We start from the raw sequence: 27,628 nt of genomic DNA, 5'->3' as shown, positions 1-27,628 counted from the left end.
AATAAATCGAGCGCAAATAACCGTGTCATTAATAAGGTTTATGAAATAACTATTCTACAAAAGTGAAAATTTGCGTCTATGAACATAACGAGTAGTATTTTTTGAATATAATCGGATATTGTGGAACTTAAAAAATACTTTTAACTAATATAGGTTGATTAGTTTTTATTGTTTAGATGGATGGACGAGCTCACAGCCCACCTGGTGTTAAGTGGTTACTGGAGCCCATAGACATTTACAACGTAAATGCGTCACCCACCTGCCACCTTGAGATATAAGTTCTAAGATCTCAATATAGTTACAACGACTGCCCTACCCTTCAGACCGAAACGCATTACTGCTTCACGGTAGAAATAGACAGGGCGGTGGTCCTACCACCAGACATATATTATGTATGTCAGATAGATAGCTTTGACTGATAGATATGACACGCCATTTCCTAGTATTAAAGGAAGCGATAATCGTGAACGCTTTACGGTGCACTGTCTGCCGAACAATTGCCTGGTTTTACTTTGCATTTAATATTATGATCCACGAAAAATTGTATACATTTGTCGACACATTAACAACGTTAAAAACTGATTTCGTAACTTTCAATATTTTCTCTGTACTCGAAACGTGAGCTCTTTATGTAGGTAAGTACTTAAAGATTTATCAAACAGCGTCTGTCTGTAACACGAACCAAATCAAAAACAAGATCCAATCACGTGATAAAATAATAAATGATCCCACTCCCGTGCACGTCGACACTTAAGCTGTTAAAGGCGCTTCACGTTTGGCAATAAATGTAACGTACTAATGATCGAAATTATAAAATAATCGCGCTCACAATTTATTTTACAATAAATGTAACAATAAACTCTAAGACAAGACCATCTTGCACACTCTCAAAACACACACACACACACACACACACACACTCACGCATACTGTACTAAAGGTAAAGTTCTTATATCATCATCATCATGCTCCTGCTCTTTTCCCAGTCACCTGGGGTCGGCGAAACATGTTTACTCCTTCCATATTCTTCTATCATATACCATTTCTTCGCTCACTCCCCTCTTACACATATCGTCTTTTACGCAATCCACCCATTTCTTCTTAGGTGTACCTCTTCCTCTATATCCTTCCATATACATAGTTAACACTGTCTTACCAACCTCATTTTCATTTCGTCTCATCACATGTCCATACTATCCCAAACGCGCACTTCTCAGCTTCTCTGTCACAGGTGCCACTTTCAGACTTAAAGTAAAGTAAAGTTCTTATATGTATTTATAAATTCCTTGAAGTTCACGTGGTCTAACCGATAAGATGCCTAGCGTACTCGTTTCGAGCGATGCGACTATGCCGGTGTTCAAATCCTGCAGACCGGTACTATTTTTTCTAATGAAATACGTGCTTAGCTTATGTTCACAAACGACTCAAGTAATGAAGTAATAACATCATAATATATAATAAAAATTAAACCCTCTCTTCTTCAACCCGTTTCCACCCAATGCTGAGTATAGGTCTCTTTGAATGTACCCAATTCTCTTCGGTCTCTTGCTTTTCGCATCCAGTCCCTACCAGCCAACTTTGACCAGGTAATCGGTTCACCTCACTGGCTGTCTGTCAACGTTACGACGTCCACTACGCGGTGTCCACTCCAGTACTTTTGTGCCCCAGCTGTCGCACTGACTATCAGAAATGAAACCCGCAAAACTTTTAATTTGCGTAAGTACTAAAAAAATTGAGATATATTATCCCGATGTCGGGCAATGTACTCACGGTCCTCAAGATCATATTCAGGAGTCATAATTATTGAAAGTCAGAGTCTGATTGAATTCTAATAATAAATATTCAACCCCTCAAGTGCTATCATAGAAGTAATATACTACTCTAAGAGGGCTATGATGTACTTTGCACTTTTAGTTATTACGCTTTTTTTTTTTGCAAAAAGCGGTATTGTTTCTGAATATGTAAGTATTAAGTATAAAAGTTTAAAAAATATATCCTGCTACCATTTTGTATCACTCGAAATTAAATTGCCGGGTGTCTTATCCGTTAGGCTACGAAGTCTGCTTCCTGCTATTGGGGTGTATTTTGTACCATAACTTATATTCAAACATTACAATCCAGGAATATTGACCGGTTTGCACGAAACTAAACTTAATAAATGTCAAGAGTTTTAAAGCCTTTTATGTTTATCTTAACAGCAAAAACGTTATTTTTTATTTTTTATTTATTGCTTCATGGCAGAAATAGGCAGGGTAGTGCTACCTACCCGTGCGGACTCGTAAGACGTCCTACCACCAGTAATTACGCAAATTATAATTTTGCGGGTTTGATTTTTATTACACGATGCTATTCCTTCACCGTGGAAGCCAATCGTGAACAAATGTTAAGTACGTATTTCATTGGGAAAATTGGTCTCTGCCAGCGGGGTTCGAGCACCGGTGCATCGTTACATACGAATGCACCGAACGTCTTATCCTTTAGGCCACGACCACTTCGAATTATCCATTAATAGCAAACCGAACTAAAAATTGAAATAAGCTATGTGCTCATCCTGTGCAACATATTAAATCGAGGTAATAAAATTATTGTATTGTCTTTTGGTCATTGATAAACGTGTTAATCAAACATCTTGAGTAGGTGGAAATTACGTTGAATGATTTCGGTACATAGGTAGATACGGGTAAAGCTAATAAAGGCATGTTAAAAAAAGAACATTTATTATTTATTCAAATCGGGTAGACTGCGTGATATTTTCACTTAGAGATAATTTAAGACAAATGGAGCTTCGATATGGACAGGTCAATGCACGAAGGAGTTTTTTTGCTCTAAATTTGCAAACGAGTTCACAACCCACCAGGTATTAAATGGTTACAGGATCTCCAAAGACACCATAACATGACTGACACCACCCACCTTGAAACATGAGAACGACGTCTCCATTGTATTGTGTAACGGATGTCCCAACTTTCAAGTTGTGCTATTTCGCGGCAGAGGTAAATAATCCTGTTTGATAACTACTAATACGAGGTCATAATGCGAATTATTACCTACCCAAAAAATATCAATAGACAACCGGAAATAAACATTATAAACTGTTTTTAAAGAAAGAAAAAACATTAGGCGCAACAGCACGCTCTGCAAGCATATACGACTGCTATTTTGTTAAAGTAGCTTTAACATTTCTTCATTAATTACATACATTAAGAGTAATGACAATTCTAGTTTGTATACGTTTTGTATTGTCTTGCTTAATAAGTCTGTAAAATATCAGATTATTCTGACAAACGGAAACGAAAGTCAATATTCATTAAAAACATTGTAAGTCCGCAATGATAGTTACTACAATCCAGCCTTTTTTCTTAAAAAGAAACAACGACGAAATTGGTATTTATAAATATTTGAATATGAAGAATTGCTTCTTGAAAAAGATTATCCTAATTCGAGTTGAATAGGATTATTATCTATTTTATCTGTTAAATTAATTTCAAGCAGTGAGAGTCGTGACGTACAAAAGCATATGCAGATTAAAAGTTGATTGTCCGTAATGGTTGATTGTACCGTAATAGATATTGATGCCAATTTATTATGATATGAAATGTCAAAGTAGTCGTATTATGTCTCTAATATAGAAGCAAAATAGAACCTTTTATTTAAATAAACAAGTTCTATTTTGTATGCGGAATGAATAAATTAAAAAGACAAAAATGTATATTTTATTCCTTAAAAAACATAGTAAATCCTGATTACGCTTTGCTCTTACGATGAAATGGTACGATAAAATGTTAGGTAAAACAAGTGTATTAACTTTCATGTTAACCGGATAAACAATGCTCTCTTCGAACGTATTAATTAGGCACAAAAAAGAAAATATTCATTTTATAAATTAGATTTTACAAAGCATGAAATTTTTAACATTACATTAATACATAAATTTCGATCTGTCAGTATTATAATATCGGTGGCCGAAAAAATTTCGAACCTCCAGCCCGACATTACCAATTACCGCGATTTCACGCCCTTATCAGCCTATAACGGTGGTGTAATGAGTTTTGAACAGTTTTTTGCGACGTGGAATTCAAAATCTTTGTAAACAGGCCGGATCTTAATCCGAAGATACAAGATCTAAAGATAAGACAAAGATGCGATGAACCTGTTTATCAGGCACAGTTTCTCCTTTGTTTTTTTTGGCCGAGCTTATCCTTAAATATTCCGTGAACAATTCTTCAAGGGCAGTGATTTATGATTGTATTTTGAAGGTGATTCGTTGTCGGTGTTATTTTTACATACGAGTAATATATACGAAGGCTTTTTAGATAGGTAAAGAGAGAGTTTTATTATTCATAATAATCCGCATTTTAATAAAAAAAGACTTCGTGTATGATGAGGTTAATGTTTTGTCGTAATACGCAGCTTGTTATTAAGAATAATAACCGGTAATAATGTCGTAAATTGTGATTTCGTGAGCTCCGATCGCTCGATCATCGTCTTCTCTTCTCAGTCGTGTCCAGTTTCAATTGATTAAAATGGCAAGCTGTCAATATGAAGCTAATTTGTGCCCTTGAGTACAACACGATTCGACCACTTAAGTTATAATTTTGTATTCGCATTTACGGTTTGTTAATTGATGAATGTTAATCGCGGCTCGTAAATGTTTATAGGTCATATATGAAGAAGGATGTTAAATACGAAAACTTTCAAGAGCGCTTGACCCAATCCGTTTTCATCATTTGCATGGCCAATCTCATCTTTAGCCTGTAGTTTAAATATTTCTATTAAAAAAAAACACAAGCGCTACTGGTGGTAGGACCTTTTGTGAATCTGCACGGGTAGGTACCAACCACCACTCTGCCTATTTCTGCCGTGAAGCAGTAATGCGTTTCGGTTTGAAGCCTGGGGCAGCCGTTGTAACTATACTGAGACCTTAACTTATATTTCAAGTTGGGTGGCGCATTTACGTTGTAGATGTCTACGGGCTCCAGTAACCACTTAACACCAGGTGGGCTGTGAGCTCGTCCACCCATGTAAGCAATACAAAAAAAAAGCTAAACATCGTTGTATAATTACGATAGTTTCTAAGTACTTAGTGTTGTGTGTTCATGTGTGGATGTAACGGCGCGTGACGTCCACCTGTCGTGTGCGCGACGCGTGCCGCAACTGCCAACCGCCGGCGAGCGCGCACGCTCAACCGTGGCCAGCACTTGCACTTGCTGCCACGGTGACCACGGCCACCGACCGTGGAGACGCGCACCTGACACTTCCGCGATGTCGCATATCGTCGTGATGTTACTATGACACCCCGGGCCAAATAAATATTTCAGGAACGTATTAGATATGTCAATGATAAGACGCCCGATGTTGTTAAATTTTGGTTTAAATGTGAAATTTTATTAATCAAAATTTTAAAAATCACTATTGAAGTTACTTTACAACTTTGAATATTTAATTTTTTTATTGCCGTTTTTATTGACGAGCATACGGCTCACCTGATGGTGAGTGGTTACCGTCGCCCATGGACTTCAGCAATGCCAGGGGCAGAGCCAAGCCGCTGCCTACCGCTAATGGCCATAGAAATGTGGTCGTCGTGGCCTAACGGATAAGACGTCCGGTGCATTCGTGTTGAAGCGATGCACCGGTGTTCGAATCCCGCAGGCGGGTACCAATTTTTCTAATGAAATACGTACTCAACAAATGTTCACGATTGACTTCCACGGTGAAGGAATAACATCGTGTAATAAAAATGAAACCCGCAAAATTATAATTTGCGTAATTACTGGTGGTAGGACCTCTTGTGAGTCCGCACGGGTAGGTACCACCGCCCCGCCTATTTCTGCCGTGAAGCAGTAATGCGTTTCGGTTTGAAGGGTGGGGCAGCCGTTGTGACTATACTGAGACCTTAGAACTATATCTCAAGGTGTGTGGCGCATTTACGTTGTAGATGTCTATGGGCTCCAGTAACCACTTAACATCAGATGGGCTGTGAGCTCGTCCACACAGCTAAGCAATAAAAAAAAAAAAAAAAGAAAGTTAGTCATTAACGCTAATAACAAATTAGAGGTCCAAGAATCTATGGCCTTGTAGAGAACCCATCTGACTCTTATAACGTAATAACCTTTTTCGTGAAAACTATGATATCACCATCTAATGCGACTTTATCACACAAAGTGTCTAGTGTTATTACTGGTGGTAGGGCATGCTGTGGCCCGCACTGGTAGGCACCACAGCCTATTCCTGCCGTGAAGCAGTAAGCAAGCATTTTCGGTTTCTGCCGTTGTGCTGTAAAACTGATACTTAGAACTTGCATAATAATATGTCACAATGTGGGTGGCGGCATTGCTATATTTGATATCTATGGGCTTCTATCTACCTATGGGCCGGTAAATACTTAATAACAGATGGGCCGTGAGTGTGTTCACCTACCTAAGAAATAAAAAATTGTATTCAATAACCTGTCTTTTCAAATTATCGAGCTGATTAACAGTCTATGGGACAACCTGTTTCTGAAATGTAATTAATTATAAATGAAAACCATAATAGGTCTACTAACATCTCATCGCATTTTCAATAACATCACCTGTATGTGACATATGTAATATCAAGTTCGATCTATTTTTGTAAATAACAACATGATAAAATCATGCGGGTTTTCGTTTCATTGTCCTCTGTCACACCTGTTTCAAGATACGTAAAAAATATTATTATATCATTTGTTTCTATTTCAACGATAACTAATTTGTTGATTGAAATCAAAGCAAATGACAATTTTATCAAATTACAACAAGTTTAGGATTTAGCGAAAATATAATGAAGTCGTTGTGGCCTAAAGGATAGGAAGTCCGGTGCATTCGTTGTTGCGATGCACCGGTGTTCGAATCCCGCAGGCGGGTACAAATTTTTCTAATGAAATACGTACTCAACAATTGTTCACGATTGACTTCCACGGTGAAGGAATAACATCGTGTAATAAAAGTCAAACCCGCAAAATTATAATTTGCGTAATCACTGGTGGTAGGACCTCTTGTGAGTCCGCACGGGTAGGTACCACGGCCCTGCCTATTTCTGCCGTGAAGCAGTAATGCGTTTCGGTTTGAAGGGTTGGTGGGGTAGCCGTTGTAACTATACTTGAGACCTTAGAACTTATATCTCAAGGTGGGTGGCGCATTTTCGTTGTAGATGTCTATGGGCTCCAGTAACCACTCAACACCAGGTGGGCTGTGAGCTCGTCCACACATCTAAGCAAAAAAAATTATATATAAAATATTTTTCTGTTATTACTTTTTTTACATCTTTAGTTTCTATTGTCGTTATGTGTGTGTATCCTCGCTCTTACAATATATGCTTTTGGTTTTAATGATTCTACTTGTACGGTAAGCACAATTGCTTTAATTTTATTAATCAAAATCTAATGAATAACTGATCAGACTCTAATTCATTTTGGTACACCATATTGACTCAATTTTTGTACTTTGAGAACTGCGTACCCAATAATCCTAATAAGTCGCCCCGGAATCTCACATATTATGCTAATTTATTATTATATTCTGAATTTATTTTTTACAATATTTATTCTTAGACTTTATATAATTCGGTTAAATGTTGAATTTCGAGCTTTTCCTTAAAAAGTGCGAACTTCTCATGTAGATTTTCAATCTCTTATTCATTGTCTTAGAAGCCATTAAAACAAAAATTGCCTACAGATATACATTTATTTTTAATCAGAAACACCTACTTCTGCTGAATGTGAAATTCTGTGCTTGTTATTTTACAAAGGGCGAGCTTTCCTTTTCTTTTTCAGCGGTGAAATTTCCAAAAAATCCTTTTTTAGTAGTTGCTTTACAACCTAAAGGTCACAAATGCCAAAAATTGCACGATTGTTGCCCGAGTAGCTTAGACTTGGCCTTGACGAATCAGTCAGAGCATTTTTTTTTATTTACTTTTATAGCTTTGGTGGGTGGATGAGCTCACGGCTCCCCTGGTGTTAAGTGCCTATCGGAGCCTATAGACATCTATAGCGTAAATTCCGCCACTTACCTTGAGATATGAGTTCTAAGGGTATAGTTACAACGGCTGCCCCGCCCTTCAAACCGAAACGCATTACTGTTTCACGGCAGAAATAGGCAGGATGGTGGTACCTACCCGTCCGGACTCACAAGAGGTCCTACCACCAGTAAAGATCGACCTCTAACATAAAATATAATTTATGAAACATCCCATCATTAAATCATTACATAAAATTTTCACATTGAACATTCAAATCGTAATCAGTTTTAGTCTAAGATTTTTGTGATCGTTTTTGGGATGTGATTCAATAATATGATTAATAAAAAAATTAAAAAAAAGCAGAGATTATGAAGTTTCAGGAAAGAACCAAACGACTACATATGAGCGAATTTTGCATTGAATAGATTTGACCTTATGGTTTTTATTTCCGTTGATCTTTATCTCGATTCACATATCTGTTGATATTTTGTGTGCACACGACTCGAATAGATGGTCAAAAATACTAAGGATAATATCGACACACTGGGTGGCCAGCGACAAACAACTAGATCGCCTACGCCTTCTTCATTCAAGCAAAGGTTATCAGTGACCAGGCACTAAGCAGGGGTTACGCAATTCACATTTTAGTTTGAGTTCGTTACACATATGACATTTAACGCGAAACCTTATATCGTTATTGTTCTAGTAAAGCAATGAATGGTAATTGTTGATAAGAGATGCCGTTGAGGAATATTTTATCACTGAGTTGTATTTCATAGTAACTTCGCAATCTAACATTCGCAAATTAATTCTTATGTGATTGCATTTTAAAATTTACATTGGCTTGGGTTTTAACGCTACTTTTTTGTTTTATTTTTAATATCTGTATATAACCGAAGTCTATAGCCACTATAGCTACTCTTCCTTCCTTTAAAACTGAAACTGGCTGCAGTATGGCAGAACTAGGGTTGATGGTAAAACCTATACGAGTGGATTCGTACTTACACCCTTTCGACAATTACGATAATTCGATAATTACGCAAAGAGGACGGCCCATTTCAGGCCCAAAGCGGACAATAGATTAGAGAAAAAATACTTAGTGCATTAATTTTGTCATAAATAAATATGCATTTACTTTCTTCCAAATAAGCGCCACTACAGTTTACAATAAGTAGTTTAAAAAAAGTAACTCTATTGAAAAAAACAAGAATTTTATTTTTGCGGGAAAAATATTGCCAGCTTCAAAACCTTTTACGTATTAAGTAAACATTTTAAGTACATATATAAAAAAACATACAAATAAATCATTTTAAATATTATCATTAATCAATCGATTTTAATCGATTTTAAGCACATAAAATAACATCAAAGACATACCCATTGGACTTTAACTTGTTACTATACTTGAGACCTTAGAACTTATATCTCAAGGTGGGTGGCGCATTTACGTTGTAGATGTTTGTGGGCTCCAGTAACCACTTAACACCAGGGTGGCTGTGAGATCGTCCACCCATCTAAGCAATAAAAAAAAACTTGTATTGTTATTTAAATATGTACAACTAAAACAAAAACATTAAAAATAAAATATAATGTGTACTCGTAAAAAAAAGATTAAGAAATAAATCCAATATCGATTATTTAAAAAAATGATCGATATATGAATTTCATGTAATTATTTTTATTTATACTGACGACACTGATTTTAATCTGACTGACTGAGACTTCGCTTGCTGCTTGTGCTTGCGTTCAAAATGGATGTGTTTTGATTTTTCTTTGATTTATTTTGCTTTTATCAATAACGTTTCATACTACGGCTGAAAACCATTGTGTGAATTGTGGTTTTAACCTGACCGAGATTTAAAACCGTGTATATGCTCTCCTGTGCTATTTTTAGATGATTTACTAATTGTGTATGAAGATGAAGAAAAAATATAATAATATAGATATTTAAAGAAGTATGTGTGTTTTTTATACCCTAATAACTACAATTGGATAAAAATACATTAGGAACATCTTAAACATTAGAAAAAGAAAAGTTCTTGAGGTATTTATATAGAAAATTAACCTCAAAACGAGTTTTTTTTTTTTTATTATATTTTTTATAATAGTGACGTCAATTTCAATTTATTTTTTAGATATCTAATACATTTAAGAACTTGAATCAGTCCATTTTTATAGTAATATTTGATGTCCACCTTGGGCCTAGCGCACTATGGAGAGTGGGCATTCCCCTTTATAAATAATTTTAGTTTTTTTTTTTGCTTAGGTGGGTGGACGATATCACGGCCCACTTGATGTTACCAGAGCCCATAGACATGTACAACGTAAATGCCGCCTCCTACCTTGAGATATGAGTTGTAAGGTCTCAGTTTTTACACTTCAGTATTGTAATTTTGTTACATGACGCCATTATTTAACTTTCATCGTGGTATTCGTGCGTGAAAGCACACATGAAGTATAACAACATGTAGATTAGAACAGACCATTTTCCGCTTCGGTACAAATTTGTAAAATGTGTACACAATTAGTTCATTGAATTTCTCCAAAAAATTTAAATTTGGAACAGTTGTGTTCTGAATAATAATGTAACGGCACGCGTTGGTCGTGTGTCGGTGCCCGGTCGCTATGCCCCAGTGCTCTGCACCCTCCGCCCCCATAGTCATGACATTACCACTATTTACAACACACCCGATCTTCCATCTAAACGTCATGTGCACCGACAGTTGGACTTAGAAATGCTGATAACTCTATCCAGTTCATCACTAACACGCTTCTGTAATTAACAACATTACGACTCGGTTGGTAGAAAACCATACGTCACTGTTCTTTTTTTCTCTCTACCTAAGCTGGTAGCTTTTAGGGCTATACCAGCTTAACCGAGCGAGTAGGTGAGCTCTAACCTGGTGACTTTGCTAACACTAGTCCTAGCAAGAGCAGAATCTACCACCGAACACTGTTCACTCAACTAGAGCCGTAGCGCTAGTGAATAGTTATTATTTATTTATTACACTTCATGTAAAATTTACATTGGCTTACTTAATGCCTAAGACATTATCTACCAGTTAACCTAAGCTAGTGCAGAGTAAATAATGGTAGGTAATTTAAATTAAATTATCATACATTCTTTTAATTGTACTAAATTGGTGAACAAGCTAACGGCTCATCTACTGTTAAGTCGTAATCAGAGCCTCTAGATATCAAAACGTGAATGGCGTCACTCGTTTTGAGACATGAGGTCGATGTCTCAATTTCATTGTTTAACGGTTATACTAGTTTCGAACCGCATGATTATTAAGTGCTTCGCGTCACAAATAGGCAGGTTATTGGTACCTACCCATGCAAGTTCACCATACATCCAGTAGAGTGTGGGGCTTACCCTATTCCTCATTTTAATAAATAAATAATGACTGCATTATGATTGATGGCATAAACCCATCAAAACCTAGATAAGATCTTACTATGATACATTCAAATTACAATGATATATTTACAATTAATTCACGCCGCGTTAATGATTTTGGTAGACGAGCATTCTTTTGAGACTTCTATTACGTTTTTTTGTTATCATAAAATTAATTGCTCACGACAATAAAATCCTAAAGACGACATTTACACCAAAATAAAGTTGTCGAAATGGCATCGCTTACCTTGTAACGCCGCGGACTGCGACACTTCACGACAGAATTTGGAATACGTCCGTGCGTGCGCCTTTTCGCTTTGTGTAAAAATCCTTAAAAGCAGAATAATGGAGCATTGTGCTCTAAAAGTAGTCGTTGCATTGATATAAAATGGTTTGGGAGGCTGGCGAGCGTCGCGGGGGCGGCGCGGCGGCGGCAAGACGCTCCGTTGCCGCATTTTATTTATAATTACGGACGTCGACCCGAGACCCGGACCTGTCGCGATTTCACCTGCTATTATTACAATTTTATTCATTGTTATTGCATTTGTTACGTAGCTTGTTACAGATTTTAATGTCCAAAGGTTTTAACGAATGACTCTTAATGATGAGGATATGAGTTTGTGTGCGCCGATTTCTCCTTGTAAACATGCACGTGTAACAATCGCATCTTATAGCGAGCGGTGCTGATTTAATTGATATGATTAAGCGTTTAATGCGCCTACTCTCCAAATATACAATACGAAATGAAAGTAAATGAGAATTCGCCATTAATGTTTAACTTTCATATAATAAATGTTCATTTTCATCCCGTTCATATTGATGATCCTTTTATTCGAAATTAATATTCTTGAGAAATTTATTTTAAAGCTGACACACATGAGCAAGTGCTTTCTACATATTATTAAAAAGCGCATCATTAATATTGTGTGTTACGTCATTGCAAGGATGTACGCGAAACTGACTTTTGTTAATAAGCAACGTGCGTCTTTATTTTATTGAACTTCAGAGCTATAATAAAGGCAGTTTTATATGAAAAAAAAAACCAATATGCTAAAGAGTTTTAGTATGTGATGAACAGTGAGTGAGTTGGCGGCGTCATGGCAAGGAGGTCGGAGGTGAACGCCGACCGCGCGTGCCTCCTACGCGCAGTCCCGTTACAATCTGATGGATAATTTTTATGCAGACACCGAAGATTATTGTATAAACGCCCGCGCCCTCTAGCTTTATACCGAGAAACAGAGCCGAGAACAAAAGGCCGATTCGATACGTCTCAAGTAACTGTCTCGATGTCATATAAAAGAAATACAACTTTTATCTGAAGACATATTTTATTGTGATTGCAATTAAGTTGCATCACTTGTACGGGCTCATGTTGAACGTCGTAAAATGTTATATGATGGACAGTTTAATCGAGAGCTAACCAATTATTTTTGCATTAAAATATTCTTTGAATTCTTCGGTGTGATTGTTTTTTAAATTGTTGTAGCACGTTGATTGTAAAAAAAGTGTGTAAAATGTCGATAGTATAAATATTTTTGCAAATTGTCTTTGTTAAAACCATTTTGAATTACATTGCTGCGTGAAACAACAAACTAACGAAGGCAGTGACTGCGTGGTTTTTACTTGGTAAACAAGATCACAATGCATTTAATGGGCAGCATTACGGTACGCAGTGCGAGATGACAGACCGTAATTAACATCGAATGCTAATGTCCGCGAACTGCGAGTGCATGTCCACGAGTTCTGTAGTTAAATATGTTTTTATTGTATAAGTTTGGAATACTAAAGATATGAGTCACGAGATATACCCACGCCAATTCTTAATATTCAGGTATTTCAAAAGACGAAAGTCAATAAATTCTCGTTTAAAAATATACTTCCGGTATTTTGACCGATTCTTTTTATTACGTAATTTAGTGAATGGTTAAATAAATATATTTAATGTATTAAATTTATTTAACAAAATCGACACTTGTAGAATTGTTGTATATTCCTTTTAAACCCAGATTTGATTATTCTTGGTATAGAACTGTAAATCTGTACGCACTACTGTAACTATAAATAATAATTTTATTACAATTATAAATTGAGTCACTTCTGTTCATTTACGGTTTCAATTCTTCGTTCATTGCTTCTTATTACCTGTAAACCCGTTGATGTCTTTTCTATGAACGCTTGAAATGAAAACTTTTGATAGATTTTCACTTGAACTTGCATATGGTTTGGATGAGAAACAGCATAGAGTTTTTGGCGTATTTCTTATGCCATTAACATTGTGCCTTTGGCTAATTAAAATCATCGATTCTTAATGCTTTTATTTATAATTATGTACGTTCTTCCTTCAAATAAAAACCATTAGATTCATTTTATAAAAAATATATATATATTTGAAAACATTAAATTTTATATGTTTTATCTTATTAAAACAATGAAACCACATTTCTACATAACCAAGAGCGACCAATATCGAGTGAGCTCTTATTTGCGCGTATGGTACTGCAAAAGGACACGCTTTTGTGATATAATTTTTTATCTTAATCAAGCACAAAAATGTACTTGAAACTGCGAATTCACCCCAGAACGTGTTTGTTCCTAACAATGTAGCAATTCGATTCAGAGATACCAAAACATGTTATGTCACTAATTTATTATTAAATTTTACAAACAAGATATCAGGTGCCGAAAATTTTACGAAACATCCAACTTTCATTTTAGATTAACTTCAGCTTTCACTCGAATGAAAATGTTAAGTCAAATGAGCAACATGAAATTATTATGAGATTAAGAAACGTCGAAACTAAATTTAAAGTTACGCAGTCGTCGAACAAAAGCTTAAGGTAATAAAGTATCAGAATCCATTTACGCAAAACAACAGACCATTCGCTACCAGTGAGTAATCTCTTCGGTGTTGAAGCGCGTGGTGACGCCCACGCTACGGGACTCGAGTGCGCCAGACTCCGTGTTACCAGGATATTCAAACAATTTCCCGATATTCTTGAATATTACCTTAGAACCTTTTTACTTTTTACCTTAGAAATAACATTTGACCTAGTTTTGGTTTGGCGGATGAAATATTTAATTTAAGTTTTTATTTTATTGGAATGTCAATTTTAATTCAACACATTAACATATTTAGTCTGTTTCTGTTTTTAAATACAAGGTCAAACAATTCTATCTCTCATCAACTGAATGATCATTGTTCTATACTCTTCGTATATAATGTGTTACTTATAATATTTTGTATTCAAGTTTAACAATATTTGTTATGTGTATGTGCATTACTATAATTTTCATGTTGTATTTGTTATTTTAGCTGTTCTACACACACTCATCACTTTTAATTATTATTCTCATAATCCTCTCGCGGGTCTGCTGGAAGAGATTTCTTAAAGAAATAAACAGTGCCTTTGTACATAATTTTCCTATTACTCTGTACTATGTCTTCCTTTTTGTGTGTACATAAATTAATAAATAAAATAAATATTTAGTTGTATTACAATCCTCCCCCGAGGTTCGCCGTTATGGTTACTCCTGCGCTGCCCGCATCCAAGGGTTCCTCATGATCTTCTATAAGTCGTCGGTACACATTGTGGAAAACCTACCGACGCTACGTCTCCCAGTTTGTGATCGCCACCTTTAGAGCCTCTTGATCCCAGCATTTGTCCTACGAGCAATGAGCCCCGTTCACTACCACTTTAACGCTACAGTTCTTCGGGCTATATTGGTTATTTTGGTTCTATTGCGAATCTCCTCATTCTTGATACCTGTCGCAGAGAAACTACGAGCATAGCTCCATTGGTCTTTGGATTACTCAATGGTAGCAAACTGGCTAATATTTTGTATATCTTATATCTTTAAACGAGCAATTCTTGTATATATATAATCTGAATCTCGGAAACAGCTCCAATGACTTTCATAAAATTTAGTAAACAGGGGATTTCGGGGGCGATAAATCGATCTAGCTATGATTTATTTTCAGAAAATGTTGTTTTATTCGTGGTTTCAATAGTAAACTTTATCAGTAATCAACTTAAACATATTTTTTTTTATTGAATGAAAATAACAAATAATGTAATATAATATCAATATGTAATTCGTATTTAAATATAATTTCTAAAAAATACAATTAATCAAAAAAAAAAACCGAGCAATGCTCGGTCATCCTCTAGTTAGTATTTCAAGCGAATTTGATGATTTTCAGGATTATAAATTATTAAATCTTCCATTACAACAGATCCTAATTTTTTATTTTAGTAAAAATATTTTGGTAGAGATAGAAAAACATAGGTACTTGTAATGTGTTCGGGTGTCTCTTACTCAACGTTTTTGATATAGTTTTCGAACCATTTCAATAAAAGTGCTAGTATGTTTACAGGTTATAATTTAAATTAGTATTTGATGCAAATTCTAGTTCGTTACTCGGCCAGGATTTGAAGATATAATAAATGATATATTATCCATATTTTTTTCAAACTTTCTTTTTACCGTAAATATATTAGAGATGATTCGTTAGAAAAACGACATTTTTATCACATATCGCCTTTTCGCATTAAAAGTGTACAATTTCCAAAAATATTCGAAATTGAATTAGTGTCCGGAAACATTTGGTATCACCAGTATTTTTCTCATAAATACTGTCAAAAGAGCGTAGTTTAGTTTTAGTTTTTATTTCCTAGTTTACCTATGTTTTGACTACTATTAACAAAATTAATACATAATTTTATCTCACTTTAAAAGACAGATAATGTAACTAGTAAAAAATAAAAAATAAATGTTGCAAAGATGATTAATATTAAAAAGATTACATGTTAAACTTTTAAAACACTCTCCTGTAAAATTAGTAAGTTTTGAGATTACACAGTTTTAATGCGAGAAGACGATATATATATTATGTTATGTGTGAAAGTCGAGCGTCGAGAGCTGGTATCCCACCCCATACGTCACCGGCGTACTCACGGTGTTATTGGCACAGGATCGCGCGATTTATCGTTCCTAGTCGCGTCGCGCATTGACGTTGCCTTCAAAATGCGAGTTTCTAACTAAAGTCCACATTTCCTTACGTCATGATCGTAAATCTAAAACATATTCTATACAAATGAGCAATTTTGTGATAGAATCAAAAATAATCTACGAATATAAAAAAAAATCAGATGAATTTTCAACCCTATTGTTGAGATTTAAAATCGTTATCTTACATTTAGCATTAATCTTTATTGCAGTTCATTAAACTTAAATTACAATAGCAAATTACTAATAAAAACGTCACAGTATAATTGCTCGGCCATAAATTATTATTAACAAGTTGTAGAATTATCGATAGACCTTGTTATAGGATAGTTTTGCTGTATATGTATCGTGTATTCTAAATGAGCATTAGCCATGTCACCGAGTCAATAAATACTTCGATCTATGCATGTCGTACAATTGTGTCGCATTCGTGGTTGCTTTTAGTCGGATTTGAGGTTGGCTACAATGTGTTCACAGATTTGTTTATTTGGAAAATATATTTTTCGTAAAAAAAAATAATTGCCCGTGTAGGTAGGCGAACATACAGCCTACCTGATGGTAAGTGGTTACCGTCGCTCATGGACGTCAGCAATGCCAGGGGCGGAGCCAAGCCGCTGCCTACCGTTTATGCTTAATGATGTGTCATAAATTTGTGTGCAAACGAATTAACTCCTTTCTTGTCCTTGGGTTATTACGTATTAATTAAAGATAGATATACCATCGATTTATGTGTTAATGTGGAAACTATGATGATTTAGAAAAACTTATTTATTTTTGAAGGTAGTTGTTATTTATCTATAGCTAATCAATAAATTAATCAGTATATATTAAATTGAGTAGACATCGGCGTATTAGTTTTGTTATTGAAGCAATTTATATGTAACAAACATTAAATGAAATTTCAAGTTCTTTGAGACAATGAGTAGTGAGAGTAACACGAACATACATACAAACATGAACAACAACAAAAATGACACGTTCCTATTTAAAAAACATGTTTGAAGTGAAACTTCTTTAGGCGCATGAGGGTAAAATTTTTACAGAACGTCACGCAGGTATGCAACGGAAGTGACATCAAACTACTATTGAAATTAAGTACTTGTCAAATGTCAGTAGTAGTAGTTGTTGTATTTTTCCAACTGGAAAGGCAAATGTATCATACATACCATACAGCCTAATATTTTATAATTTTTTGTGAAATATGTTAATAGGAATTGAAATGAAATGAAAAGAATTTGGAACATTCATCAAATAGCATGAAATTAAATTAGTCAATTCAATTGGCAAAATATTAGTCATTTACAATTTAGATATCTAAACATAATGTGACTGTCAACACTGAGATTTGAGATTGACATTTGACAGACTTTTGGCGGGAACATATCTTCCTTTTTCCCCTCCTCTAAGTCTCGGAAATCGAAAGTTTTAGATTTGTATAAATATAAGCAAGACTTATAAATTAGTTGGCCAAAAAAGTTTCACTTCTGACGTGTGTACTTTGTACGCACGTACTTTTTTAAAAAATAAATATGATGATATTATAAAACTAAATAAATACTCATGATTGTTTCATGATTATTTTTTCTGTTACCTTAATGAGTAAATGAACTCATAGCCCACCTAAAGAAATGTGGTTACCGGATATCGCTAAGTGAATGTCGCTACCCACCTTGAGACATGAGGTCGAAATCTTAATTGCTTAACGGCTGTTCCATTCTTAAAATCAGATTAAGCAAGATTGCGGTACTTACCCTTGCAGGCTTACTCATTTCACTTGATAGAAAAATAAAACTCTGTTGTCCATGTGTAGGAAGCTAGATTAATAGAACACGAAGAGGATCTTTGTTTGCAAAGCTTAGTAAGCCACTAGCTTTTGACTAACCGGTCTATACAATTATGTATCAATGAACTTAATTACTGTTTCGTAACAAGGTGACACTACAAAATTTGCATACGTTCCGTCATGACCTATGCAAGTGTAGTGTTCGCTCACGCGACCCTTACACACATAAACTCTCTCCAGGTCATCCCTTCCCGTTTTTGCAAGATAGCCATTGGAGCACCGTGGTATGTGACGAATGTTGATCTTCACGACGATCTAAAACTAGAACCGATACGTATGTATCTTAAGGAAGCGTCAGAACGCTACTAAGAAAATGCAGCGCGACATGATGATCCACTTATCGTGGTCACCGCTGCTTACTACATATCCGACCCAGGCGAAGGGGCAAGCAAAGTCGCCGTCGCCCAAAATATGTCTTGTCGGATCCCCCAGATCCGCTCTCGTGCTTTGAGGCTTTTAAGCACCGGTTACAGTCCTCATCGAACTCGTGGACTACGACGAAGAGTTCGACCTGTAACAGAATATTCAACTGTCGACGAATAACATCTTAACACAAAACTTAAACACAAAATTAAAATGTAAAAATAGTTTTAATCATGTCTACGATTCGCGAAAACCAAAGATGTAATACAATTACTAATTCAGAATTGTTATAAATTAAATATTATTTATTCAATCAATCAAATTAAGATCACATAATTTTATGAATAAGTAATATTTACGATCAAATACTTTATAATATTTCTGCAACTTTACTTCAATGATTTTTCAAAAATAATAATTTATAAAAAAAAATGTAATGGAACGTGTGGATTTAAAACTGAATTTTAAATTTAGTACTAAATTTATGAGGAGGGTATACATTGTCACACCGTCATATCAAGCGTGAGTTAGGTAATTTATTGAAAGGTGCACATTGAAATCACGTTTATTTGTGCGCACGCGCCGACGCGCCGAGTTACAAATCATGCTTATCGGAGCGACTCGGCTCGCCGCCGCAGCTTATATATATCGCATCTAGACAAATCTAGATACTTACCTACGACATGGCCTCTTCTCTGCCAGTATCATGACGTGTTCAGCTTCAGACTGAGCCAGAGTGAACCTAGAATAGCCCTTTGAGGCTACTGCCAAAGAGGCAGGCAAAAAACGTGACGTGCTCACTACAATCGTGGCTGAAAACCCTGAGGGTGAGCTCATTAACAAAGTACATTATGGTTCTTTTAATGTTATCTATCGGAAATCTCCGTACTACATTAATAATGTTTCTAGTTTAAAAGATATAAATAATTAAATATTACAATACAAAGCTCTTCTCAAACGAGGTCACATTGATGTCGAAACCAGTTTTTTGTTATCTCAGAAGCGATCGCTTATAAGTAATAGAAAAGTTCAAAGTTCTATTAGACTATTAGGTGTGAGCTCTAATTGGTACCGCATATCGGAGATCAATATCGGCTAAGATAATCACGATGCAAATAGAAACAGAATTAATTAATGAGAATGCATTGGATTGGCCGCAGTGCGGGATCGAAGCGCACGCGTCTCGATGAGTACCACGCGACGCCGGACCTCAACCAATCGCGGCAGCTCGCACACGCACTCAAACTCGCGAACACATCTTCGGCAAACACCACTAATTGGCACTCCTGTATGCTGATGCGAGCGGTCTCTGTTACTTAACGTGCTCGACCAACTTAATCACGACCCGACGACAATGTCAGATTAGAAATCGCTTTAATTAAAACCTTTCCGTGAATAGTTCGATTTTATGTATGTACACATTATTATCCCTAAATTAGGATATGTTGCATAAAAATATACGTTTTCACATGTCACTTACGATAAAAGAAACGTAATTATTAATCAAGGTGGCGACGCAAAGATTAACTTTCATGTTTCTTTTTTTTTTTTTTCAATTATGAAACATGTTAACGATAATATCTTAATTTAAAGCAGTCTGTACAAAAAGTGTCAATAGTATGGTATTGTAACGTTTGAGAAACGTGCACTTGCCTGACAGGGTCAGAGGTTAACGGAAAGATTGTTATCTTATTGGACAACTTTCGTACTACTAAATGACATGATAGTGGCATTAGGTTCAGATAAAACTTATTGGATTACATTGTCAACCTATTATAAATGTCTATTCATTGACAATATAGATTAGTTCAAATTTGAACTCATTAAGATTATCCTAATTTGTATCTGTCAAATTGGGAAATCGTGTCGAATAATATTTTTTCATATTATAACTAATGGCGAAACATTTATCTTCATATTAGTTCATATAAAAAGCAGTGGTAATTTAGAGAATTACCAAATAAAAAGTAATTAGACGACATGAATTATTCTGAAGAAAAAAAACCAAACCATTAGGTAATATGCTAATGCTAATAACTTAAACATGAAACATAAAATAATTTCTTAGTAAATAAAATTTTGAGTAATTCTTAAGAATTTCAAGATTCACAGCAATTATTTAACTATGTATGCGTTTTTTTCGTTTTTCTAAAGTATTTATCTATACATTTTAACGCAAATGAATTTATCGGTATCAGATTAAGCTTTTATGCTTTCTGTAAATTTTTCCACAGAAATATTATCGCGGTACACTTAATAAATAAATATGATATTTTCGAAGAAAGTTTCTATCCACTTATTAAAGTCTCGTTCTAAGTTGGTTCAATCACTTCGGCAATTAGCTCAAACAAAATAAACAAACATTAAAAAACTTTATTCTATTAAAAACTCTATTGTTTATAGTTGAGTAAGTAATCTTTTTTTATAGTTAAATAAGTATATCGTTCTCAATAGAGGTTTCAAAAGTTTTGTTTATGATATTCCGACATCGGCTTAATACCAGCTAGGCATAAGCGGGAGCAGGCTCTGGGTGGTGACCTCGTGGCCGGGTGACCGTCGACGGCGGCATGGCGCCCACTGTCTAATGTTCGACCCACATCGGACCGGTGTTCCATGCTATTGTCTCGTCGATAAGACCGCTACCGCTAAATTGCGGCAAACTTACTACAAATTAAACCTATGAACATACTATACATAATTAGTAACTTAATCACGTTACGACGTACCTATAGTAAATTATTAGTAGGTATTATGACTAGGTTTGTATGTTTGTAACTTCGATTTTTAATTTAGGCTTTCTAAATCCATTTATATATTTAGTGTATGTTTTATTGATGGTTTCGTGATGAACTGTGGTTATTTTTTTATAGCAAACAATAAAATATGCAAATCGAAAATATGTAATTACTTTACTTTAGTTTTTTTCTTCTTCTTAGAAATATTTGTTTTGGTTGGTTGGATCTTAACGGGATGACTAATATTTTAAGCACTACTCACTGAAACTTGCACATAAATGTGCTTTCTATGTATAATAATTTATATATATTTAAAGCCGTAGATGAACAACCACATGGCCGACCTCGTGTTAACAGATCCAGTAGATAATGAATTGCCACACGAGTTCGAAATATTTTCTCTTAATTTCTTTTTCAGTTTATCAGTTGTTATTTTGTCAGTTGTAAGGAATCTAAATGCTTGCGTGACAATTTAAAGAAGAATTAGGTATAATTTCTTAATATCATACTCTTAATTGTTATTAGGCTTATTGGCTTGGATGGATAGGCGATTTCACGGGCTTCCTAGTTTTAAATGACTTCATGGATTTTACAAATCATCGTGAATGCTGTCGATCTTACCAGCGGTCGAGAAAATTGAATGCGTGATACTTTGAAAATGTTGTCAAATAATGCCGCGATCATGTAAGAGCTTGAAACCTAGTTCAATCTTTTTGATCAGGCAAATACTGTTCTTAATGTTGAGAGGTGATTTGTATAGATTTTAATAAAAGAATAATTTTCAAACTCAGTAATATTTATTTGGAGGTAACAGAAAGGAACACGATTTACAAATCGGCTCTATAATAGCCTCTTAAATACTATTATAAGTATTTATTAAAAAGAATAGCGTCTCAGGATATATGTACTGTTATAATTTCTTCAAAGAATATATTAATTATTTATATTTTAAGGCACTTTGTACATGGCTTAGGATTACAATTTCATTTATAAATTTTATTTTGAACAAGTGTATGACACTCGGCAAATGCCATATGACTAGGGTTAGGTCACGATTTGCGTGACTTACTACTTAAGAATAACTTAACTTACCGATAATTACAATCGAAATTTACACAGTAATTCTAACACACTTTAAAATTTTACAAAGTAATTTAGACACACATACATATCCTTAAAAATATGAACATTTCGTGCTTATTCATTATGGTGAGCCGATTACTTGTGTAATTAATGTTTTACAATATTTGAGATCGGAGATCCATTCAGTCTTATTAATAGGCGTGCACGGTAGCGGGCGGTGGGAGGTTTGGGTGCGCATGCGCAACTTGCATTGTTTCAGGACGATACTCGTAAGGCGTGCTGCCTGGTACTCCACATCCGCCTTCGAGATGTTTACTCAGAAGGGACATACGTGAAAAGGTTTTACCACAACCAGAGCACGAATATTTTTTCACATCCGAATGGGTTTGAAGGTGAGCGCGAAGATTCGATCTATCGGCAAATGCACGCCTGCAGTGGTGGCAAGAGAATGGTTTCTCACCGGTGTGCGTTCTGATGTGACCCTGAAGAAGCCAGGGTCTTGAAAAGGCTTTACCGCATAAATGGCATTTACAGGGTAGCGTATGCGTGCGGATGTGCATTTTGAGTGCACCAAGAGAAGTGTAAACCTTTGCACAATATTTGCAGCTGAAAGACTTCCTTGCTAGACTACCTTCCGCAGCAGCACAATGAAATTTCTGATGTTTCGAGAGACCGGAATACGTCGAATAAGACTTTGCGCAGTCTGAACATTGATACCGAGGACGACGTGTTCCCGAAACGGAAACTCCCGAGTCAGAAGAAACGGAACCGGGTGATCTTAGATCTTCGGGGCAAGGTGGAGGTGAACACGAGGACGGCGGTGATGCGGGTGAGTAACGCGTATACAATTGCGGGTGTATCGGAGGGGACAGAGCAGGTGCTGCTGGGTATAATTCTTCAAATGCGTAGGGCGAATACAATGTCGGCATGTAAGGGTACTGCGGCGTAGGTCGTGCAAGTTCTGTTGGTGCCGGCTCGAGGCGAGTTCGGCAAGCTGACATATAGTCGGGCAGCTGGTGAGACCATTCTCTTGGTTCAACCTTAACCGTCATCGCTGAAACTGGCGACGAAGCTTTGCTCGGATAGTTTCCTGTCTTGGACAGGTCTTCGGGCTTAGTGCTAAGATTCTCAGGTTCTTCATTTTCCATGTCACCTGTGAACAAATGATTTCGTAATAAGTAACGATTGGAACATACGATGGCAGATTTGATTAATGTGCTTTTCTTATTTAACGTGCACTATTCATTTCAATTTTAAACTAAAGTGACCAGTTGAATAGTTAATTTTCAAAAGTTAATTTACAAAATCAATAAAATTTAATGATGATTGAAACTAATTTTGATTAAGAGTTAAGTAAGATTGATTATTTAAAGCGAGACTAAAATGTGTTTTGATGATTTCACTGATTAATTACTGAAAATTAAATTTTATTTTTAGAGTAAACTTACAATGATAATCATAATAAAGTCTCGTGGCAAGGTGGGCGGGATGAGGCGGCGTAGTGGGCGGCGTCGCAGGCCGCTCCTCCCGCACCAACACCGGTCGCTTCTTCAGCGGACAGTGCGCATAGTTCTTCGCCAGCACTGAACGATTTTGAGAGTCCTCTACAAGCATTTTTCACTAAATACACAAACACTATATTCCTAAATAGTCTTCGGAGATTAACTTAAATTTCGAAACACAGGGTCACAGATTTCGAATACGGAAAAGTCCAAACATCGCAAAGTTGCACCGAATTATTAAAGACGTATTCGTGTTCGGAACGCGACTAACGCACACGTGCACTCAACAACGTCCGGAGCTCGAATGGTGCGGCAAGGGAAGGCTGGTTGCTTATAAGCGCTCCCCGTTAACGGCGCGACCAGGTGGCGGCGCGGGTAAGCCTCGCACGTGCGCCGTACCCAATCGGTGGAGGGCGCGGGGCGGTGGCCAATGGCGGAGCGACAGAGGCGCGGGGCGGCAGCAGCACCTGCGCCTCCGCACCCGCCGGAACCGCTGCTTCAGTGCGATATGTTCAGCTTCACAACTGCACCACGGCACCGGTCCAAAACGTCTCTTTGCAGAAAGCGTATAGATTTTTTGTAATGCTCCAGGGGTTAAGCACCTTTGAACTGAGCCATCACAGCTTTTTAAATCGTATTGGTTCTCGTCTCTTTGTTCGCTTTCGTTCATTGTAGTTCAGTTTGATGACAATCTGCAGCTGCTCGGACTGATTCTGGTTAAATTTTAATTTTTAAATTGTTAATCGGAACGGGGTCGGACATTTACCTATGTGATAGTAAATTCAACGGTCTATCATCTCATCACCTCATGTCCCATTAGAAATGGAATATTTCACTGTGTGAAAATCGTAACAAAATGAATAAAATAAAAAAACAGGAACAATGTAACACGATATAGTGGATAGCATCATAGCTAATAATTTTTGATTGCATTTTATAAACTGAATAGCAAGCACATGGGCTATGTGTTCTATGAAAGAAAATCGATTTAATAATTCTCGTTGTAATAATTCGGCCCATTATAATTTACGATTAAAACGAAAATGGGTATAGGTCATTTGTGTGCTTTGAAATAATTGTACTCGTATTTAAAATAATATTCAAAAGCTGAACACGTCGAGTTTAGGTACCGACCCAGTTATCGTAAAAGGTGTTGTTACATGAAACCGATGACACACGGATATAACTTATTATTATTCCTTTAAGACAGGGCAAATATATCGGATCGTTTGACCTTGTCCTCCTTCCTGTAGCTGTTCGTCTTCCTTTTACGTTTTTGCTTATACACAACGTTACGTTACATAAGCATATCGCTGTAAGCAAATAATACCTCTTATCTTGTTATATGGCGGCTCAATTCCTGGTCCGAATCCTTATAAAGTTGAAGATTACATCGAAGTGATCATTCTCTTCGGTTTTCGCGAGTCGTAGATATAATTAAAACTACCTTCACGATTTAATCTGACGTTTTTTTTTTGTTATTATACGAAAATATGATGTCGGAATTAATAATAATAAATATTATTTTTTATTGCTTAGATGGGTGGACGAGCTCACAGCCCACCTGGTGTTAAGTGATTACTGGAGCCCATGGACATCTACAACGTAAATGCGCCACCCACCTTGAGATATAAGTTCTAAGGTCTCAGTATAGTTACAACGGCTGCCCCACCCTTCAAACCGAAACGCATTACTGCTTCACGGCAGAAATAGGCAGGGTGATGGTACCTATCCGCGTGGACTCACAAGAGGTCCTGCCACCAGTAATTTAATAAATAATGTAATGACAGTAAAAAAACGGTAGATTAAACTGTAAAATTAGCTTTAATTAAGTAATAATTCGGTTTAAGTTCCAAGATAATTAACCTCATCAGACACTGTAGAGTATTGCAATTAAAACCACACGTATTACATAAAATTCCACTCGTATTTAAGCTGATAGTCAGCATATAGCGTACTATCGTGCAAGTGTATGCTAGGTCAGCACTTACTAATGAAATATCTCACGCGTCTCTTCACGCGCTACGTGTCGTTTTAAGTTATACATGGATAGTTCATGTTACTTATCTCGTTCGCTTCTCTCGATATCGCCGTTAACGCATGCGTGTGTATCAGTTTCTTAATTTATCAAGGGATCTGATCGAGAATAATCTTAGTCGGTCATTCATTAATAACATCAACAGAAATATACGAGTCACATAATCCTCTTATTTTTAAGAAAAACTTTAATAGATTTAACAGATATAAGTGTCTAGTTATTCAATTAAATTAATTCCAAGCATAGCATTGAAGTTCTCGTCTAGATGTACGAAGAGCATTATAATAATAACAATCAAGTACTATTTTGTTACCGGAAAGGTTAAGAACCAGTTTAGAGAGCTGCGAATATTAACAAAAGAGCTCCTTCTGCGTACGTAACCAAACAAGATACGTTTACAACCCTTCCCGACGCGGAAATATAACGTCCAATATGCCTTTGTTGTATTTTTTATGGAAACCAGTGTTAATTCCCACAGGTCAGGCTGTTCGGTGGGTAATTTTGGTTTTCTCACGGAAACGAGTTGGCTTGCTAATACATGATGTGCTGTTGCAAGCTAATAGACATTCCCATTATCACACCGATATCGCTTTGAGGCAAAATAGCCCATGCAACTTAAGAAGCGGTCGAGCACTAATAAGTAATATGCTTGGTGTAGTCATGCTTTTAGGCTTTAATCTCTGTTGGATCTAGGGACAAATGCCTTTTTTTCTGATTGATGACCACATTGACTTTCACGTTGAAAGGGCAAAATGTGTAGTTTTCCGCATTATTTATAAAATTTCCTAATTCGTATTTGTTGAGTAAGTTATTTGTGTCGCCAAGGAGTCTTGCGTTTAGAGAATACGACGTTATACCACTGCAATTGGTAATTTGACCTATAAAAAGAAGAGCTTCTATGTAGCAATCCCTACATAATTCTACATTAAAATAATAGTAGTTTAGTTCTGGTAAGCCTTTTCACCTTGGAAGGCCGATAATCATACGATGTACATGATTGTAAGTTGTATCCTAAGCTTTTGAACGTCAACAATACTACCTACTGGCGAGGAGTCTCCAAACTCTAACTCTAACGTTTGAAAGATATGTCCTAGCGCTTATATAAAATCTCTACCCTTTGACATAAAATAAGGTCAAGGTGTCAGAGTGATCTTATTGTTAGTAACAATGACGAGCAGCACGTCCGGGGAAATTAACCTTGTGACTCAGCATCTTCAACGCCAAAGGATCGATGTATGCTTAACAAAAACAGTACGATTGTATTTAGCTCAACTGTGACTAATCAACGCGATCGATGGACAACAATAACAAAATGGAAATGCATAGTAAGCACGCATTACTTATGATATTGTGTCATTAAAGACTCATCGCCGTAAGTGGACGAACTAAATCATTATTATAATAAATAGATGGTCAATCGTTGCCCTTATCAACACTTTGGCCTTGTGAATGAATGCGTTATCAAAACTCATGCCTGGGAAACGTAAACAAATCAACATAAATTGATTGATGGCAAACAAATTTAAACAAATCATTAAATTATTATCTCAATGGATGGTCTTTCCTCGTAATTTATGATTAAATGTGCTACCTCGTTGTGTAAATAAATAGAAATGATTGAATATAATTATTTAATTAAACGAAAAGTTTTTCACTTTATATATCTGTCCATAGTTAATG

At 36.0% G+C, this 27,628-nt stretch overlaps 1 protein-coding gene across 1 annotated transcript; it reads right to left on the bottom strand.

Annotated features, from left to right (window-relative positions):
• Positions 1–22,103: 22,103 nt before the first annotated feature.
• Positions 22,104–24,244, bottom strand: LOC114252905 (protein snail). Its single transcript, XM_028187591.2, has 2 exons — positions 23,857–24,244; positions 22,104–23,561 (listed from the first exon to the last, which is right to left on the bottom strand). Exons 1-2 carry the CDS (start codon positions 24,020–24,022, stop codon positions 22,600–22,602), a joined length of 1,128 nt encoding a protein of 375 aa, XP_028043392.2. The 5' UTR covers positions 24,023–24,244; the 3' UTR covers positions 22,104–22,599.
• Positions 24,245–27,628: the final 3,384 nt, after the last annotated feature.

The sequence above is a fragment of the Bombyx mandarina genome, chromosome 04, assembly GCF_030267445.1.
Source record: "Bombyx mandarina strain Sakado chromosome 04, ASM3026744v2".
NCBI classification, from domain to species: domain Eukaryota; kingdom Metazoa; phylum Arthropoda; class Insecta; order Lepidoptera; family Bombycidae; genus Bombyx; species Bombyx mandarina.
This window is presented reverse-complemented; position numbering and strand designations above follow the sequence as displayed.